The sequence below is a fragment of the Nerophis ophidion genome, linkage group LG13 (genome assembly GCF_033978795.1).
Source record: "Nerophis ophidion isolate RoL-2023_Sa linkage group LG13, RoL_Noph_v1.0, whole genome shotgun sequence".
Taxonomy (NCBI): Eukaryota; Metazoa; Chordata; class Actinopteri; order Syngnathiformes; family Syngnathidae; genus Nerophis; species Nerophis ophidion.
In genome coordinates this window covers 35981885-36004336 of record NC_084623.1, presented here as the reverse complement: position 1 = coordinate 36004336, position 22452 = coordinate 35981885, and the positions used below count along the sequence as shown (strand labels likewise).

Genomic DNA, 22452 nt, shown 5'->3' with positions numbered 1-22452 from the left:
ATGGTTAAATTGAATATTGAAAATGTTCAAATAAAAAGCATCGGTGTCAGCACTGGCTCTGTATTTATCGGGTCGACTGTGAAATCATTGTCTACTCTTTACATCAAACATTTTTTCACCAAGTACCACCTCGGGACAAAAAAACTTGACTCTCCATGTATTACCATCATTACAAACATTAAAATACAGCAGCATAGTAGGCCCAAGTATTCATTAAAAACAATGCAGTGGTTTTATTTATCAAGTATATTTTTTGGGGACCATTGTAACATTACATACAGTTTGAACAGTAACACTGTGTTTGAATACAGCTGACAAGGCATTTTCTTTCCTCTTTTTAATATCTTACATTTGTTCTGCTTGAATTAGTACACATATGTTTCTGTGTACATATTGAGAGTCACCTCAGATGCACTGATAATTTTGCGCTAATAATCACGCGGGAGATCAGAGGACATGATAATGAGGTGCGATACGGCAACGCATCCACATCATCAAGGCCTGGACAAAGAGCACTTCACTGGTTTCTCTCATGAAAACCGCTCAGGCTCATCTTATCAAATTAACTCTGAATCCTTTCAAAAGTCAGCATCTTCCCCACAAGAGGGGTTCATGACGTTCACGTATGGCCGACCTGCTCCCTTACAGTTGAGGAGGAGGACCCGGAGTTCTGGAGATCACAAGCTCGGCAGACGTTGCGCAACGCTTTGAACAGGAAGTTGAACACTGAGGTGGCCAAGAACATCTTGTTTTTCCTGGGAGATGGTGAGTTACGCAACACAGCCGGCAAGTCAAGGAGCGTGTGAAACGGACGTCTGACCCAGTCAGTTGAAATAAATATCGGCATCTCAAAATATTAAAACATAAACCACCAAAGTTGTTTGGTCGGGTATTGGTCTTCCATTAGAAAATTGGATGGATAGAAAAGCATGTGTGTGTGTGTGTGTGTGTGTGTGTTTGCGTGTGCATGTTAGGTATGGGAATCACAACCTACACAGCGGCTCGTATACTCAAGGGACAACTGCAGAACCACACTGGAGAGGAGACAGTGATGACCATGGACACCTTCCCTCATGTGGGCTTGGCCAAGGTAACACACACATGCAAGCATGCAGTGTTAAGGACGAGATTCAACAGAATAAAATCGAAAAAGTCACCTAAGGGATCCACAATCTTAAGGATTTTTGGAAGCAGTACGAAGCTGCCTGTGCTGCTAAGTCAAAAAACCCGGCGTTAATAGTGGCGACCGCAGCAAACGTAAAGCCACAGGACTGATGAAGTGTTTGATAAGAGGCAAGAGTCTGAAAGAAAAAACCTTCGGGCAAAAGAACCTGAAAAATTGTTTACGTTTACATTTGTGGTTCCTCTTGAGGAACAGGTAACTTAGCTAACTTTTATCATTTCATTTTAGAACAATACACTTTATCATACGAAGGTCCTAAGCAATTCCGGGTTCAATCCCAGGCTCGGGATATATCTGTGTGGAGTTTGCATGTTCTCCCCGTAACTGCGTGGGTTCCCTCCAGGTACTTCGGCTTCCTCCTACCGCCAAAAACATGCACCTGGGGATAGGTTGATTGGCAACACTAAATTGGCCCTAGTGTGTGAATGTTGTCTGTCAATCTGTTGGCCCTGCGATGAGATTGCGACTTGTCCAGGCTGTACACGGCCTTCCGCCCGAATGCAGCTGAGATAGGCTCCAGCAAAAGGGACAAACGGTAAAAAATGGATGGATGTATGGGCATTTGAACCCTGATGTCTTTATGTTCTGCTAATGAATGTTGCTTTCCTAAGGAGCAGACGCTTTTAATATTACTTATTTGTCATGATTAGACTCAAGGACCTCCGCCCTTCAAGAAATTTAACAAAGTGTGTTTTTCTAACCATACAATCTGTCATTTTTCACTGAAATATGATAATAAATCTGTCCATTTACTTTACAGTGTAGATATTTACTGATTAATGTGGAATTATCACCACTGGATAAGAATTATCACAACACTAGGGTATTATATTATTATTACTAGTGCATTTAATTAAGCCTCTCTTTGTCTTTTAAAATTAATAACCTTTAATCAAGGGTCCTTGAATGCACCCCAATTGTGTGCTAGGACACAGGTGCCAAGCTCACACATCGTTTTTTTGACGCGTCAATAAAGTATTTTAGCTTTTCTCACTAAATATATTATTTCCAATTTGACAGACAACAATACATGTACTACATGTTTAAAAAAAAAAAGATTTTACTTTAATATTATCTAATAATGCAACACATACTGTATTATCATACAAAATATATCAATCAATCAAAGTTTACTCATATAGCCCTTAATCACAAATGTCACAACCCAAACTCAACCCTCAAACATCATTTATTGATTTATTGAACTCATAATGTAGTTAAATAAATGCTTAAATATCCACTTGACTCATAACATCTATCAAATCGTACACTTTTTGATGGTATGGTAAAAAAAAATGGACGCTCAGTCGCCCAAATTTTACAGCAAAATACATTAATGCTGTAAAAAAACAAAACAAAGCACTGTACACTTAATCAGAATCAGACAACGGTAAAATCTGGCACCGTTTCCGCAAACGCTACAGATTTTGCTTAAAATTTTTCTTAAAAAAATATGTAATGATAAAACGCGTAGGCAATTATCCAATATTACAATAAGGCGACTCCTCATACATTTATTTTCAAATATCATTCAGTTACCACACATTTCCACTTGGATTCAAACAAGCTTTATATTGAATTCTGACTGCAACATGTTTTTCAGCATAACTTTTATAACAGGATTTTGTTTTCAACCTTTTCTGTTGTGGTTTAACAGAGGGAGATGACGGCAAAGATACCAGGGGGTTTATATACATATTTATATAAAATTTACATATTATATAATATGTACATACAAGCTCCATTCACAGACAGAGTCCCATTACTTTTATGAGCGGTCGAGCGAGTCAAAAACCGAAGAAAAAAATAAATAAATAAATAAATAAATTTTTTTTTTATTTTTTATTTATTTATTTTTTTCAAATGTGTATATATATATATATATATATACACACACATATATATATATATATATATATACATATATACATATACATACATACATATATATATATATATACATATATATATATGTATATATATATATATATTAATAACAAACAATACTACTAAGTAGAATGGAGTGTGTGGTGTAAGACTGTGTGCAATTGACTGTCGTGTATTACTGTGATGTTGAGGAGAGGGAGAGGAGGGACAAAGCAGTAGGACAGTCAGTGAACAGACAAGAGGGGTCGAGGGTATGAGCGAGGCAATGTTGTCCGAGTAGGGGTCGAGGATCGAGGAAGGCAGTCGAAATCACAAACGCGAAACGACAAGCGATCACAACAGGGAAGACTCGGGAAGGCACTGCGGGAGAACAAACAAAGACGTCAGACACGGAGGGAAAACGCAGAGAGAAACAGAGAGAGAGAGCATAAGGCCTCGGCTTACGGTACACCATTCGGAAACTAAGTAGCCGCCTGGATTCTTGGGTCCACTGGTCCTCTATACAGCTCCCTCTCATCAGGACCAGGTGCACCGATTGCTGATCGCCCACAGCCTTGCTGGCAATTGGGCGTGATGCGGAAGTGGGCGCGTACCGATGCGCGGCAAGCAGAGCGCAAAGATGATGGCCCTGGCCGTGAAGTTTTCGACCTCAAGGCCCAAATTTTCCATTACAGAGGGGCCCGGTCTTTGATTTGAATCACATTCAATAATTATATTGAACCTACTAACAATTTACAACCTTGTCAAATGATATGAAACCATGGGTTGATTATTAGTTAATTATTATATTTTTAACACACAAACTTTAGGCTTAGGTCAGGCTGATTAGAAAAAAAAATTGTACAAACCAAATATACTGCATAAAAAGGGACTCAAATAATTGATAGAAGTAAATTGACATACTGTACAAGTATGTTGTGCTAAAATGAATAAAGTAAATTAATAATGAATATATTTCCTAACTAAACTGTCAATAGTAGCTTCACCACTTTAGTCATAATTTTTCCGCTTAAGAAAATTCTCAATGGCTTCAGCTCCAGACCTTTTTGGCTCAGTGGCCTTGTGGTTACAGTGTCTGCCCTGAGAATGGTAGGTTGTGAGTTCAAACCCTGGCTGAGTCATATCAACGACTATAAAAATGGGGCCTATTACCTCCCTGATTGACACTCAGCATCAAGGGTTTGAATTGGGGGTTTAATCACCAAAATGATTCCCGAGCGTGGCCACCGCTGCTGCAACCATAACGAGGTTGCAGCTTACATCCCGGAAAGCAGACGGACTAGACCGGACAAGGCTTGCAGGTAAAAACATGATTTATTTCGAGCGAAATCAAAGGAGTACAAAACAGAAAGCGAGCCGACAGAACAACGTGCCTGATCGAACTCAAAGCTAAACTAAAACTTAGCATAAACTATGGATGAGAAAAACTTACTTGGCATGGCACAAAGGATGAAAAGAACAGAGGCATTGCATGAAACAATGACGCCAGCCCGACTGACCCTCAATGGCAGGCTTAAATAATGCCTCTGATTAGTGCTCGGGTAGCAGGTGAGCGGCGGAACCATACTTGCCAACCTTGAGAGGGTAGGAGTAAATTTACATCTACAATTCACCCACTCAAGTATTTCATATATATATATGTATGTATATATATATATATATATATATATATATATATATATATATATATATATATATGTATGTATGAAATACTTGACTTTCAGTGAATTCTAGCTATATATATTTATTTTATTATATATATATATAAAAAAAAGAAATAGTTGAATTTCAGACGGCACTTATCAAATACACAGTAATAAAAACACAGTTGTTCTACTAACTGTACTGTGCTTGCTGGTTACTAAAAAAAACAACAACACTTACCTTTCACTATTTGAGTAACCTTTGTTCTTTGTTCTTCGTACTGGCGAGAGTCACTTGCCGTCCGGTGCGCAACACCACGTAAATCGTTGGCCAATCAAAAAGCAACCCCATAACGCTATAGCCAACACATACCAGGAGATGGCAACAGACAACATAGAATCACTCTATTACAGACGGCGTCGCCATGGCTGTAACTTCCTCGTTCTTCTGCTTCGTCTCCTTGTGTGTGCAATTTTTTATTAAAATCCGTAGATGTTGTAACGTGATTGGGCAGGCAAGCTGTTTCTATAGTGGAAAAGCGGACGTGAAAACAGGCTGTCCCCACTGAGATCCGCATGGAGCTGGACGGGGCGCGGCCTCCAACTGCTGAATTTCGGGAGATTTTCGGGAGAAAATTTCTTCCGGCAGGTTTCCGGGAGAGGCGCAGAATTTCGGGAGTCTCCCGGAAAATTTGGGAGGGTTGGCAAGTATGGGTCGAACACTAATCAGAGACAGGTGAACATAAGTAGCAACCATGGCAACCAAAACAAACTCCGGGAGGTGCACAAACAGTCCAAAACTAACAAAACATAACTAAAGAAAACATGGTCCATACTACGGATCATGACACTTTAACTTTTAAGTCTGGTTTGAGATTGTCATTACTGCCACAGGTGGTGGAAAAGTGTATTACAACTTAGTACCACAGCAGCCCAAACAAACCTCAGCTTAGAAAGAAATATTTTGTGGCGGCCCAACATTAATTATGAAACACTATTTTATAACTGATTGATATAAATTAAATATTGAACTAATTTGTAAAAGTTAGTGATCCCGTGGCCCCCCTCACCCAGTGGTTGTGGCTCTAAATAACCACGGGCCGGCCCTGCATACACGCAATGTTAATTTCACTCACATACCCCATCCCCAAATGGTGAGTGTGATGGTTATTTGTTCTGTACGTGTCCTGGGATTGACTGGTGACCCGTCCAGGGTGTAAGACTCTAAGACCCAAATCGTCTGTGATAGGCTCCAGCTCCACATGACAATGAATGGAGGCCTGGGTTTTGCAATCAGTACAGCATATGGCATCCTTTATCCTCAAGCCTCGATTGAATATGAATGTGATCAAGCTCGAGGCTGTACATCTGCTGCCTGACAACGCACACCATTTTAGTGCAGTGCGTGCACTCATATCAAGGGAAAAGTGCTTCATTTTTTATTGACAATACCAGAAAAAATATTTTGGTGTTTGCCAGGTTTTGTTGAGGCAGGAACTAATAACTGTGCTGTCAAAAGAAAACTAAATAGTTGATTGAATCCCTAACTTTCTGGCTTGTCAGCCTTAGTTGTGTTCTCTAACCCATTGGTCCTCAAACTGTGCTACGCCGATCACGGGTTTGACAAATAATCACTTACAAACCCCGTTTCCATATGAGTTGGGAAATTGTGTTGGATGTAAATATAAATGGAATACAATGATTTGCAAATAATTTTCAACCTATATTCAGTTGAAAATGCTACAAAGACAAAATATTTGATGTTCAAACTGATAAACATTTTTTTTTGTTGCAAATATTCATTAACTTTAGAATTTGATGCCAGCAACACGTGACAAAGAAGTTGGGAAAGGTGGCAATAAATACTGATAAAGTTGAGGAATGCTCATCAAACACATATTTGGAACATCCCACAGGCGTGCAGGCTAATTGGGAAAAGGTGTGTGCCATGATTGGGTATAAAAACAGCTTTCCAAAAAATGCTCAGTCTTTGACAAGAAAGGATGGGGCGAGAGTCACCCCTTTGTCCACAACTGCATGAGCAAATGGCCAACAGTTTAAGAACAACGTTTCTCAAAGTGCAACTGCTAGAAATTTAGGGATTTCAACATCTACGGTCCATAATATCATCAAAAGGTTCAGAGAATCTGGAGAAATCACTCCACGTAAGCGGCATGGCCGGAAACCAACATTGAATGACCCTGACCTTCGATCCCTCAGACCGCACTGTATCAAAAACCAACATCAATCTCTAAAAGATATCACCACATGGGCTCAGGAACACTTCAGAAAATCACTGTCACGAAATACAGTTCGTCACTACATCTGTAAATGCAAGTTAAAGCTCTACTATGCAAAGCCAAAGACATTTATCAACAACATCCCTAACGGTGCCGGCTTCTCTGGGCCCGAGATCATCTAAGATGGACTGATGCAAAGTGCAAAAGTGTTCTGTGGTCTGACGAGTCCACATTTCAAATTGTTTTTGGAAATATTCGACATCGTGTCATCCGGACCAAAGGGGAAGTGAACCATCCGGACAGTTATTGACGCAAAGTTCAAAAGCCAGCATCTGTGATGGTATGGGGGTGCATTAGTGCCCAAGGCATGGGAAACTTACACATCTGTGAAGGCACCATTAATGCTGAAATGTACATACAGGTTTATGAACAACATATGCTGCCATCAAAGCGCCGTCTTTTTAATGGACGCCCCTGCTTATTTCAGCAAGACAATGCCAAGCCACAGTGAGCACGTGTTACAACAGCGTGGCTTCGTAAAAAAAGAGTGTGGATACTTTCCTGGCCAGCCTGCCGTCCAGACTTTTCTCCCATCGAAAATGTGTGGTGCATTATGAAGCGTAAAATACGACAGCGGAGACCCCGGACTGTTGAACGACTGAAGCTCTACATAAAACAAGAATGGGAAAGAATTCCACTTTCAAAGCTTCAACAATTAGTTTCCCCAGTTCCAAAATGTTTATTGAGTGTTGTTAAAAGAAAAGTTGATGTAACACAGTGGTGAACATGCCCTTTCCCAACTACTTTGTCACGTGTTACAGCCATGAAATTCCAAGTTAACTATTATTTGCAAAAAAATAATAAAGATTATGAGTTTGAACATCAAATATGTTGTCTTTGTAGTACATTCAATTGAATATGGGTTGAAAAGGATTTGCAAATCATTGTATTCCATTTATATTTACATCTAACACAATTTCACAACTCATATGGAAACGGGGTTTGTAATTGAGTGTTGTAGGCCTTACCTGTTCAACCACCAGGTTATGTTTTCCTTCTGGGACATATTTTTCATGCAGAAAGGGTTCCACTCTGGAGAGTCAAGGCCAAACCTGTGAACTGGCAGTAAATAGCATTAATGCTGCTTTATTGTGTTTGTGCAGACTTACAGTGTGGACTTCCAGATTGCAGATAGCGCCGCCACAGCCACTGCTTATCTGTGTGGAGTCAAAACCAACCTGAACACCCTTGGTGTCAATGCAGCAGCTCGAAATGGTGTCTGCAGGAGCCAGAAGGGAAATGAAGTCACATCCATCCTGAAGTGGGCCAAGGATGCCGGTGAGAAAACTTTAAGATGCTCTAACAACTATGAGAGGTGTTAGTACAGTACATGGAAAAGTAGGCGGGGGGTCACTGTACTCATACTGAAGAAGCACCCTGAGTCTTATCATGTTACCATGTTATCAGCAGCCATAAATATCTAATGACCCACACATACACACACACACACACACACAAACACACACACACACACACACTGATCTGTGGACCAAGGAGGTCAAGGCCCATGACACCAAGTTTTAATGTGTTCAAATATTATCTTTCCTTGTTTTTGACCAGAAAAAAATCCTAATTAAACAAACCGCCAAACCAGTGAAGTTGGCACATTGTGTAAATCGTGAATAAATACAATGATTTGCAAATCCTTTCCATCCTATATTCAATTGAACAGACTGCAAAGACAAGATACTTAACGTTCAAACTGGAAAACGCTGTTATTTTGATGCCTGCCACAGAGTTAAAAAAAGCTGGCACAAGTGGCAAAAAATACTGAGAAAGTTGAGGAATGCTCATCAAACACTTATTTGGAACATCCCACAGGTGAACAGGCTAATTGGGAACAGGTGGGTGCCATGATTGGCTATAAAAGCAGCTTCCATGAAATGCTCAGTCCTTCACAAACAAGGATGGGGTGAGAATCATCACTTTGTGTACAAAAGCGTGAGCAAATTGTCGAACAGTTTAAGAACAACATTTCTCAACCAGCTACTGCCAGGAATTTAGGGATTTTACCATCTACGGTCCATAAAATCATCAAACGGTTCAGAGAATCTGGAGAAATCACTGCACGTAAGCGATAATATTACGAACCTTTGATCACTCAGGTGGTACTGCATCAAAAACCGACATCAGTGTGTAAAGGATATCACCACATGGGCTCAGGAACACTTCATAAAACCACTGTCAGTAACTACAGTTGGTTGCTACATCTGTAAGTGCAAGTTAAAACTCTGCAATGCAAAGCAAAACCCATTTATCAACAATACCCAGAAACACCGCCGGCTTCGCTGGGCCCGAGATCATCTAAGATGGACTGATGCAAAGTGGAAAAGTGTTCTGTGGTCTGACGAGTCGACATTTCAAATTATATTTGGAAACTGTGGAAGTGGTGTACTCCGGAACAAAGAGGAAAATAACCATTTGGATTGTTGTAGGCACAAAGTTCAAAAGCCAGCATCTGTGATGGTATGGGGGTGTGTTACTGCCCAAGGCATGGGTGACTTACACATCTGTGAGGGCACCATTAATGCTGAAAGGTCCATACAGGTTTTGGAGCAACATATGTTGTCATCCAAGCAACGTTATCATGAACGCCCCTACTTATTTCAGCAAGACAATACCAAGCCACATTCAGCACGTGTTACAACAGCGTGGCTTCGTAAAAAAAGAGTGCGGGTACTTTCCTGGCCCGCCTGCAGTCCAGACCTGTCTCCCATCGAAAATGTGTGGCACATTATGTAGCGTTAAATAAGACAGCAGAGACCCCGGACTGTTGAATGACTGAAGCTCTACATAAAACAAGAATGGGAAAGAATTCCACTTTCAAAGCTTCAACAATTAGTTTCCTCAGTTCCCAAATGTTTATTGAGTGTTGTTAAAAGAAAAGGTGATGTAATACAGTGGTGAACATGCCCTTTCCCAACTACTTTGGCACATGTTGCAGCCATGAAATTCTAAGTTAATTATTATTTACAAAAAAAAAATAAAGTTTATGAGTTTGAACATCAAATATCTTGTCTTTGTAGTGCATTCAACTGAATATGGGTTGAAAAGGATTTGCAAATCATTGTATTCCGTTTATATTTACATCTAACACTATTTCCCAACTCATATGGATTTGTACTTATGCAAATCTTTCTCCTGGGGATAGTAATATAAAACGAAAAATACACAATGTGTTTTGTTAGTTGCTGTGGTCAACAATGCCATACTTTTATTTAGAAGCTTACTTTGCAATGAACAGGAAGTGTTTCTGTGCACATTTTAATGCTGTGTAAGCCCTGACCCCAACCATATTGAACTGTATATTCTTAGGCAAGTCTGTTGGCATCGTGACAACCACGCGGGTGCAACATGCCACCCCAGCCGCCAGCTTCGCCCACAGTGCCAGCAGGAAGTGGTACAGTGACGCCGACATGCCTGCTGCCGCCAAGAGGGGCGGCTGCACAGACATCGCCTCTCAGCTGCTCAACAACACAGATATCGATGTGAGATTACATCGCTGACCTACAATATGAGCGATGTCATATTTTTCTGAGGGGGTGTCTGTGTTTGCAGGTGATTATCGGGGGCGGGAGAAAGTACATGACCCCCAGGGGCACCAAGGACCCGGAATACCCGGGAGACTACTCATCCAGGGGTAAAAGACAAGACAAGCGTAACCTCATCAATGAATGGCAAAGCATGAAACTTGGCAAGGTAAAAACATTTGAAAAAAAATAAAATAAAAAATGGTCCGACGATTCAACTGCGAAGTTGAGAGTCAAATCAGACTCCTCTGAATCGAACAGAATAGTCCACTTTTCTACACTCTTAATATTATCCAATGTACAATTTCCTGACCTTGAAAGCACCCAAACATTATATTCTACTTATTATTATGCAAAGAAAAAGTATCCTCACCTTTTGTTTCCCTATAAATGACAAAGGAGTGATTGAATGTACAAATACAAATGATATTGCTGTATATGACTGCAAGGATTAATTTGATTTGAAAAAACCTTTGATAGTCTGTCGTATTCAATGACTATAACTAATAAAAGATGATCAAATCCAGGCCCCCTTTAAGTGTCTGGAACTACGCAGACAAAGTTTCTGCATGGACACGGCAATAAAGTGCACGTGAAAGCGGTGTGTGGGAGGGCTGTGATGTAAAGTTTTGTTTAGTTTAAAAAAATATATAATTAAATACACACATGTTAAAAGTGCTATTTCAATATTGATGATGTGCTTTTCATAGTACAAAAAAAAAAGGAGATTACGGCAGGCAAAAAAATAGTTACTTATTCAAATTGTTTTTCCTAAAATATGCGTTGAGGCTATGATGTGTGTAATATCTGATTACACTAATCCAGGGGTCGGGAACCTTTTTGGCTGAGAGAGCCATTTAAGCCAAATATTTTAAAATGTATTTCCGTGAGAGCCATATAATATTTTTTAACACTGAATACAACTGAATGTCTGCATTTTTAAGTAAGACCAACATTTATAGAGTATAATATGTCATAAAATCACTAGGCAGCAGTAGTAGCGACCCCTAGATGCAGGAACCAGGAGAGCGAGGCGCAGGTAAGATTCTTTTAATATCACCAACAGAGGAGAATGAAGCATTCTTGCATGTGCAGTTCTAAACAATAGTCAATATTTGAGCCCTGAGGAACGCGCAAGATAAGCATAAATAGAAACATGCTGATTGGCAGCAGTTGAGGGGAAGAAAACACAGCGCTCAGCGGGACAAACAGGAAATGGAAACAAAATAAAAGCACTGATGGGAAGTAAATACGAAACAAAGAAGCAAAAACAGAAATGAAGTGACAGATCTTCACATAATAAGTCTCTTATTCTTTTTAATAACATTTTTATTCGGAAGCTCACCGATGATAAAATCCTTCTTATCATTAATGCGACTTCTCAAACAGGTGCGGTAGAAAACAGATGGATGGATTAAAATGTATGAGAATGTTTTATATTTTGAATGTAATTTTTAACACTGCGATTACCAGGGGAATTATTCAATACTTATTGTGTTGCGCAATGTCAGCTAAGATTTATCTGAGAGCCAGATGCAGTCATCAAAAGAGCCACATCTGGCTCGAGAGCCATAGGTTCCCTACCCCTGCACTAATCCAAGGGTCTCGTTTTAACTCAGGGGCCACATTGAGGAACATCTATTCCCACGCGGGCCGGACTGATAAAATCATGGCATAATAATTTAAAACTAAAGACAACTTCAAAATTGTTTCGTTTTACTGGGGCCAACAATAGAACACTCACATTCTTAAAATGTAAAATAGAATAGAGAATAGAATAGAAAGTACTTTATTGATCTCTGGGGGAAATTCAGCACCACAGTTTGCTCACAATAAACACTCATGTACTTTTTACATGTGAATAATATAAAAATAGTCTATTATACAGAATTTTTCACATGTCAATAATATAAATACAGTCTATTATAAAGCATTATTCACATGTGAAGTTTACCATGGATTGATTAACGTGGACCCCGACTTAAACAAGTTGAAAAACTTATTCGGGTATTACCATTTAGTGGTCAATTGGACGGAATATGTACTGTACTTTGCAATCTACTAATAAAAGTCTCAATTAATCAATCAATCAACAAATAATCCTCTTGGCAAAACACTTCAAGTTAGTTGAAAATTCTGAGGAAAAAATTGGTGAAATTTCAAAAACACCATGAAGGACACAATGAACCTAAACTTTGTCACAGTGTATTTACAAAGTCATTAAACTTAAGCTCTTCCTGTTCAGCATTCTCATGTTGGCAGTTCACCATTAAAGACATGTTTTGAAAAGCAACTGTGTTGGTGACATCCACTACTGCAACCACACATTTATTTATCATCATTCAAATAATACAATTATGATATAAACAGAACAATTATCTAAATGACACCATAGCCGAACTCAAGAGAACATAACTACAAACGTAACCAATGTGAACATGGTAGATTTAAGCATAAAATAAAATAGAACAAACAGCAAATGTAGAAACACATATTTTTACAATGGAGTTCAGAGTGCACATCGTGCCGTTAACCAATTGCCAGCGCTACACGGAACTCTAACCACAAAGATGATGGTCAAGTTGACTTACGTTTTTTTTCATTGTTTTATCCGTTGAGTTGAAAATTTATAATTAAAGATAGCATTGTGTGTCGCCAGCCACAACAAGAGCAACTGAGAGTAGCCGCAGCCAATCCAGAGGGCGCTTACAGTCAGCTGACACGTCATCCTTAAACACTGTCATGTGTGACGTGGGTTACACTTGAATTGCTATTGCGACATCCAGTGGACACATTTAGAACAACAGTTACATTCATTAAACAATTGCAGCTTATTTTTATACTTAGTAAAGTCATCTTGCCGTTTGACACTCCTGAACTAATCGATAGATTACTCGATTATTAAAATAACCAACAGCTGCAGCCCTATTACTATATGTCATTATTTACTTGCAACGACAAGGCATTTTTTTTCTTCTCTTAATTTTTTTACTATCTTTTATTTTTCTATTAGTTTTTTATCAGCGCTCAAGCAGTCTGTTTTTTTTGTTTTTGTTTTTAAATATATCCTGGCAATATCTAAGGATAAAAAGTAAACAAACAGTTTAAGGTACAATGTAAGCACATTAATTATTGTCAGTATTAACATGTCAATGACATAGTGGGAATGAAAGATCAGTGATCGACTTGGAGAAGGGGTTGGATTTGAATAGGCTCTGCTTCTTCCTAATCCTTTTTTGGACTGAAACTGTAATTGTAAACATATGCACATGTTGTGTTTAATTATAATGCAAAAAAAAAATGTGCATACAAACTGTAAAGTAAAGTGTGCCGTCTGTAGTGATAAGAAAAGCTTGTGTGACTTTTTGGTCTTTTTATGTGTGTGTGTGTGCGTAAGTGTATGTGTGTGTGTGTGTGTGTGTGTGTGTGTCTTTGTGTGTGCATGCATGTGACTCCTCCTGTAGGTAGCTCATTATGTATGGAATAAAACTGATTTTGACGCTGTGGACCCTGACACAACAGATTACCTCATGGGTGAGTTTGTGTTTGCTTTTTTATTTATGCTAATTGGAATTTTTTTTTTTTAATTACAAAAAAATATATAGATAATATGTAATGTAAAAAACATATGTATAACATTTACATATTTAAATTAAATATTTCCGTTAAATATTATTTTCATTTAAAAAAAATTGGATACATTTTTGAAAATTCTGAATTAAAATTACAGTAGGAATAAATTAATATTTTCGTTCAGCACCCATGAAGCATTTAGGGCTCCCAAGCTAGCTGCTCTATAGCTTTTCCTCCAACTGTGCATTCACGTGAAATAATTCCATCCAACATTGATTCAATTTCCTCACACATTGTGTCCCTCTTCTCCCTCAGCTCTGTTTGAACCCGGTGATCTGCGATATGAGGCGGAGAGGGACCCCAACATGGACCCTTCCATTGTGGAGACCACGGAGAAAGCCATTCGCATCCTTCGGAAAAACCCAAAAGGCTTCTTCCTTCTGGTGGAGGGTGAGGACAAACGCACCAAATCGGTCCAATCTCATCCCTCAAGCAGGTGACAAGTCTGCTAAAAATAGGAGCTAGTGGTCGCACCTGCTGCATCGGTTGCATCATTGATCTTATAATCGTCACAAAGGAGTTGATGGTAAAACTGGTGATGTGAGAATCAATACTGAAATATCAATACCGCCGATACCAGAACTTTATGCTCTAATATCGATTCTCAAATCAAAATATAGATGCTTTTGGTAATTTAATAAAGGGATGTCCAAACGTTTTCCACCAAGGGCCCTGTACTGAAATATCAAAGTATTCAGGGACCAAATGAATAATTTTTTATTTTGAAAAACATATATTGTCTTAGCTTTGTGTTTTAGGTGACAAACTGTCAGAGTTAGTTTGTGACGAACCCCAAGATGCAGAGAAGGAGGCAGGCATTGAGTAAGAAAACATGGTTTTAATTTACACACTAAAACAAAACCAAACAAAGGGTACAAACAAAAAGCACGCACGAGGCGGATAACAAACTAGGCTATGAACAAACAAAACTGGAAGCAGGGAACAAAAGACAGCGAGCTACCTAAAGCTATCAAATATAGCTTACCGCTATGCTGCAACGACACCAAACGACAGGAGCGACACTACATGACAATAATCCAGAATAGACTGGAGGAGAAAATAGGTCTAAATAGGAGTGGGCTGATTGACACCAGGTGTGGCCAGGTGCCAATGAGCCTCAGCTGAGGGGACACAGCACTCAGGGAGAAAGACAAGAAACCAACAAAATAAGAGCGCTGACAGGAAACACTACACACACAGAGGAAACAAAGACAAATGCAGAGGAAAAAACGAAAACATAGTCAAACTGTCTGTTAAGATCCGTACGCGGATTTTCTCATATTATTGTTGTTTCTGTTCCATTTTCATATGACTCTGCTGTTTAACATGCTTATTTCCTGTTTTTGTTCATTACCATGGTTACTCATCAGTTCACCTGCTACTCGCGGCCCCGCACACCTGCTACAGATAATCACCGTCACTTTATAAGCCGTCCTCTTTTGTTTGTTCAGCCTGGGTTCATAATTTGCTTTTCACGCAACGAGTTAAGCCTGCAATACTTTCATGTATGTATATTCTCGCTAAGCTTTTCACGCTAGCCATTGTTCATTCCAGTTCTCATGCTGAATGTTTTGTTTTCTCATTTGTGCCTACGGGTCAGTTTAGTTTGCATTTTGTATCACCTAGTTCTCATACTAGCATCTTTGGTTTCCTTTTGTTAGCTCCAGTGTTTTGTTTCTTAGATCCTTTTTGTAGAATAAATCTGTTAAAACTTACCTTTGCTGTGTTCAATTTTGACGCATCCTCGAGGGAATCGAACCCGGTACCACGGTGCCACACAAGCATAATACTGTCAGGGACAAGCCCGACACTAACTATATTATTACAAATTATTAGTTACAACATTTCAACGTCTTCTCATTAGATAAATTTTTTTTTTTTTTTTACATTTGTACTTTATTTTTTTCCCCTGTAAGAATAGACAAAAATATTGATAATACAATTGTGTAACTGAAAAACTTAATGTGTCAAAATTCTGCCTGTATGAAATAATTCATATTCAGTTACGTATTTAACAGTGTTTATTATGGTTGTTGTTATTTTTACAGTAAATTATTTCACAGCTTATCATTATTTTATTGTTTTTAATTAATTAACTAACTAAACTTTGTTCATATTTTGAATTTACTTTATTTTAATTTAAGATCTGGGTTGTCTAAACTTTTTCCTCCAAGGGCCGCCGACCGAAACGCCAAGTAGGCGGCGGGGAAAGAGACAGATATTATATAAATATATAAAAAAAAATTGTTGTGTTGTAGGTGATTAAGTATTAGTTTAAAAATGTCAGATTTTTCCCAATACATTTCTATTTTTTGATCTTTTTTTCTCACATATTTACTGTTTTTTTTTTTTTTTTACTGTTTACTGTTTTTTTTTAATAGATAGAGATGTAATTTGAAAACACAACTTTTAAAATGTTACCAGACACAATAAGTATACTGTATTTGCACAAAGTTTCAGTATTGGATCAGTATCGTCGATACCAGCCTGAATTCTACCCAGTATCAGATCACTGAAAAAATAAGTGGTAGGACCGCTTGTTCCTCTCGGGGTTTCGGGGGTGCTGGAGCCTATCCCAGCTAAAGTTAAAGTACAGTTAAAGTATCAATGATTGTCACACACACTCTTGGTGTGGCGAAATTATTCTCTGCATTTGACCCGTCACCATTGATCACCCCCTCGGAGGTGAGGGGAGCAGTGGGCAGCTGCGGTGCTGCACCCGGGAATAATTTTTTGTAATTTAACCCCCAATTCCAACCCTTGATGCTGAGTGCCAAGCAGGGAGGTAATGAGTCCCATTTTTATAGTCTTTGGTATGACTCGGCAGTGTTTTGAACTCACAACCTACCGATCTCGGGGCGGAAACTCTAACCACTAGGCCACTGAGTAGGCCACTACATTCAGCCCGAAGGCGGGGTACACCCTGGACAAGTCACCACCTCATCGCAGGGCCAACACAGATAGACAGACAACATTCACACACTCGGCCAATTTAGTGTTGCCAATCAATCTATCCCGAGGTGCATGTCTTTGGAAGTGGGAGGGAGCCGGAGTACCCGGAGGGAACCCAGTCACGGGGAGAACGTGCAAACTCCAAACAGAAAGACCCTGAGCCTGGGGATCGAACCCAGGACGTCCTTGTTGTGAGGCACACACACTAACCCCTGTTCCATGGATTTGCATTAATATTTGGATTAGGCATTGACTGAAAATATTTAAAAATGGTTTGTGAACAAACCCTCAGTCTAAAGTGCTGTATGAAACACTGGTGACTTGCCTTGGGTTTGCACTCAGCTCAATATAGTTGTCGCAGTGTGTGTGCGTATGCGTGTGTGTGTGTGTGTGTGTGTGTGTGTGTGTGTGTGTGTGTGTGTGTGTGTGTGTGTGTGTGTGTGTGTGTGTGTGTTCTGGCAATGCTTACCTAATGGTGACATCGCTCTGTTTACACAGTCACCTTTAGGGGACCTCTGGCAGTATGGGGACAAAAAAAACAGGTCCCCAAAGGGAAACCTTTTTAAATGATAGTCTTCATTCTGAAGATGCCTAAACGATTTTTAAGCTTTGGCCCATAAAACATGTTTACTTTTTATAATGTTTATTATTTAAATTTGGTCCCCATGAACCATATCAACTCGTTTCCCCCCGGACCCCCAGTAAGGATGATAAGCACATTACTTCATCAATCCAGAGATTTAAAGACGTGTATGAGCTAACTGGGCTGTGGCTATTTTACCTCGTTTTTTTTAATGCCCCCACAACCTCTAGAACAGTGGTTCTTAACCTTGTTGGAGGTACCGAACCCCCCCAGTTTCACATATGCATTCACTGAACCCTTCTTTAGTGAAAAAATAAAATGTTTTTTGTTTGTCAAATTTAAGAAAAAATCATGTTTTTTTTTTACTGGTGCACAAAACGAACCGTGCATGAACTTAACCTTGTTCTAAGAACAAAACCAACACTCACAACAATTTACACACCTTACACACATTACCAGGAATTGATTAACGTGAACCCGACTTAAACAAGTTGAAAAACTTATTCGGGTGTTACCATTTAGTGGTCAATTGTACAGACTATGTACTGTACTGTGTAAGCTGTACTGTGGTTTCTCTATCTTTGCAATCTGCTAGTATTAGTTTCAATCGATCAATCGAACAACCTGCAAATCAGACTGAAAATTAGAGGGAACCTTGTTTGGGGGTAACCATAATACGCTGACAGGGAGAAGTTTTTATTGACACAATAAGTCGGATGTGTCTTTAACTCCGTGGCGGAGGCTCGGCCGAACCCCTGAGGCCGACTCACCGAACCCCTAGGGTTCGATCGAACCCAGGTTAAAGGGGAACATTATCACCAGACCTATGTAAGCGTCACTATATACCTTAATGGTGCAGAAAAAAGCCCATATATTTTTTTTAACCAATTTCCGAACTCTAAATGGGTGAATCTTGGCGAATTAAACGCCTTTCTGTTGATCGCTCTGTGGCGATGACGTCAGAACGTGACATCACCGAGGTAATACAGCCGCCATTTACCTTTTCAACACATTGCAAACACCGGGTCTCAGCTCTGTTATTTTCGTTTTTTTCGACTATTTTTTGGAACCTTGGAGACATCATGCCTCGTCTGTGTGTTGTTGGAGGGTGTAACAACACTAACAGGGAGGGATTCAAGTTGCACCACTGGCCCGTAGATGCTAAAGGGACAAAAAATCTGCCGCCAGACCCCCATTGAATGTGCCGGAGTGCCTGCACATTTTACCGGCGATGACAGACATGGCACAGAGATGTATGGATAACCTGCAGATGCATTTGCAACGATAAAGTCAACGAAATCACAAAGGTGAGTTTTGTTGATGTTGACTGCCAGCTAATCGATGCTAACATGCTACGCTAATCGATGCTAACATGCTATTTACCGGCGGTGCTGAAGCAGACATGGCACAGAGATGTATGGATAACCTGCAGATGCATTTGCAACTATATTACGTTTCCTTCCACCCACATTTAATGCGAAAAAAACACTTACCAATGGAAGGATTTAAGTTGCTCCAGTGTCACAAGATGCAAAAGTCCTGATTGTTTGGTTCGCACATTTTACCGGCAATGCTAACGCAGCTATTCGGCCATGCTATGGCTATGAATAGCGTCAATAGCTATTCGCTCAATAGCTTCAGTTTCTTCTTCAATACTTTCATACTCCAACCATCTGTTTCAATACATGTGTAATCTGTTGAATCGCTTAAGCCGCTGAAATCCGAGTCTGAATCCGAGCTAATGTCGCTATATCTTGCTGTGCTATTCGCCATTGTTTGTTTGTATTGGCAGCACTGTATGACGTCACAGGAAAATGAACAATGTCTTCGCAGAGTGCGAAAAAAAGACACTTTAAAGCTTTTTTTAGGGATATTCCAGGACCAGTAAGATTTTGGAAAAAACTTCAAAAAATACAACAAGCCACTGGGAACTGATTTTTATTGTTTTTAACCCTTTTGAAATTGTAATAATGTTCCCCTTTAAGAACCACTGCTCTAGAAAAAGTGGTTTGCACAAGTTATTATCAAAAACTTGGTTCCCATTTCAAATAATAACCAGTATGTGTGTGTGTGTGTGTGTGTGTGTTTGCGTGTGTGTGTGTGCGTGTGTGTGTGTGTGTGTGTGTGTGTGTGTGTGTGTGTGTTTGCTGCCTACAAAGCCATCTCTTGTCTAATCTAACTAATGGCCTTGAGAATTCGTGGTCCCACTCAGGGTCTTCCTAATTTCTCAACAATAACAAGCGCATGTCCAAATTGGATCAGGCATATGTTCCTGCGCCTAAATTGACTTTCCCATTCACTGCAGAGATGAGAACGTAAAATGGAAAATCATTTGTTAACGTTACTTTTCTTATAACGAAGCACAGGTTAGAATATATACATTTAATGATGTCAAATACATTTCTCCGCAAAACGAGCTGGCCAAGTCCCCCTATTATCGTCTTGTATTCTGCACCCGGACTTAAACGGCTATTCTGTTCTCAGGGGGTCGTATCGACCAGGCTCACCACGACGGCCGAGCCTACATGGCGCTCCACGAGACGGTGGCTTTCGACAACGCCATTGCCAAGGGCCTTGAGCTCACCAGCGAGTGGGAGACGCTCACCGTAGTGATGGCCGACCATTCCCACCCGTTTACCTTCAATGGGTACCCTTTCCGAGGGCAAAGCATCCTGGGTAATTATCAACCTTGGCAAATAAGAGCCACAGCTGCTCAATTCTGACTCTAAAGAGAGTGATTCCTAGTTAGCCACCTGATGGCGCTGTTGGCTCACCCCTTCCCCTCTCCCTCTCCCTCTCCCTCTCCCTCTCCCTCTCCCTCTCCCTCTCCCTCTCCCTCTGCAACCAAATGTCTGTTCATGCCATATGGAGCTTTTTCCCGCCAACAGGAAGCGGTGTCATGTTTCACTGCCTGTTTACTTTCGCCTTGAAAGCCCCTGTGGTCCTGCGCCGGAAGCGCTTACAAATGAAAAATTAGGTTATAACTATGGCATCAAAAAACACACTGCTCATTTTACACTCACATTGTATTGTTCTATCTCTCAACACATGTGGCGCTCCACCCTATTGTCTCTTTTTGACCAGAAGGCAGTAGGCGTTTAAAATGAGTCTGCACGCGCAAAATGAGATTTTGTTTACGTGCGAGGATTTTGGCACTGTTTTGATGCTACACATCAGGGGTTCCTAAAGGTTTTTGACCTCGGGCCAAACTTTTCCGCTTTAGGTGGAACCGGTGCTCACTCAAATGACTTACTTACCTATCAAGGAGTAAATTAAAGTTTGGCATCTTCACCTTCAATCGTCTCCATCTTTCAAAGGCATCGCCGTACAAATCCTCATTTGGTTCCTGGCTTTGTCATGAATAAGTTGAAAATCGTAACGACGCCTTTTAGATTTACTAAGGTCTGACATGTTTAGTAACTCTACCAGTGGCAGGAGCTAGACGAAGTGAAGTGAAGTGAATTATATTTATATAGCGCTTTTCTCTAGTGACTCAAAGCGCTTTACATATTGAAACCCAATATCTAAGTTACATTTAAACCAGTGTGGGTGGCACTGGGAGCAGGTGGGTAAAGTGTCTTGCCCAAGGACACAACGGCAGTGACTAGGATGGCGGGAGCGGGGATCGAACCTGCAACCCTCAAATTGCTGGCACGACCGCTCTACCAACCGAGCTATACCACCGAAGAGGCCGGTGCTTTCTAAATTGGTCAGACGATGGAGGGCGGGGCATCGAAATGAAAACAATAACAAGATTTCGGGGCTGTAAATCTTATTTTTAAATGATCGTATCCCAGCTGAACTACCGATATCAGTTATAAAGGTATTTGAAAAGAACATGGTTGATTAATGCCTAATGCCTGATGACTTGACATTAAATTATTACATATCGCACCTCTGAATAATTACCTAAATTTGTCATTAATTGTTTATAATTGGAAATAAATATATACAGTAAATGTGTTATTCAATGTGTCAAAGATGTATTGGACAATATAATTTACATACAAAATATCAATTTCCATTTATCACAAGTAATAAGAAAAGGTAAATGCCTTACTTACCTATCAAAGATTAAATTAACAAGTTTGGCGTCAGATGAAAAAATCTTCTCCAACTTCAGTTGTCTCAATCTTTCAAAGGCATCCTGAAACAAATCCTTGTTTTGTTCTTGGATTTGTCATGTATAAGTTGAAAATCGTAACGACGCCTTTTAGATTTACTAAGGTCTGACATGTTTAGTAACTTTACCAGTGCCAGTAGCTAGATGAAGAGGGCGGTGCTTTCTAAATTGGTCAGACGGTGGAGGGCAGGGCATCGAAATTAAAACAATAACAAGATTTCGGGGCTGTAAATCTTATTTTGAAATGAGCATATCCCAGCTAAACTACCGTTATCAGTTATAAAGGTATCTGAAAAGAACATGATTTATTAATGTCTTTTGACACATCAGGTCCATTTAAAGATGACTTAACATTAAATTATTACATATTGCACCTCTGAATAATTACCTAAATTTGTCATTAATTGTTTATAATTGGAAATAAATATATACAGTAAATGTGTTATTAAATGTGACAATAAGGTATTGGACAATATAGTTTACATACAAAATGTAAATTTCCATTTATTACAAGTAATAAGAAAGCGTAAATGCCTCCTTACCTACCTATCAAAGATGAAATTAACAATTTTGGCGTCAGATGAAAAAATCTTCTCCAACTTCAATTGTCTGAATCTT

The 22452-nt window shown here is 39.6% G+C and overlaps 1 protein-coding gene across 1 annotated transcript in view; it reads left to right on the top strand.

Annotated features, from left to right (window-relative positions):
* The first annotated feature begins 769 nt into the window (after window positions 1-769).
* The window catches only part of alp3 (alkaline phosphatase 3), a 30261-nt gene continuing 8578 nt past the window's right edge, over window positions 770-22452 (top strand). Inside the window, exons 1-7 of the mRNA XM_061919469.1 lie at window positions 770-1090; window positions 8117-8291; window positions 10329-10501; window positions 10572-10712; window positions 14008-14077; window positions 14432-14566; window positions 20196-20387. Coding sequence (XP_061775453.1) covers window positions 968-1090; window positions 8117-8291; window positions 10329-10501; window positions 10572-10712; window positions 14008-14077; window positions 14432-14566; window positions 20196-20387 — 1009 coding nt within the window. The 5' untranslated portion in view covers window positions 770-967. The remainder of the gene's footprint in view (window positions 1091-8116; window positions 8292-10328; window positions 10502-10571; window positions 10713-14007; window positions 14078-14431; window positions 14567-20195; window positions 20388-22452) is intronic.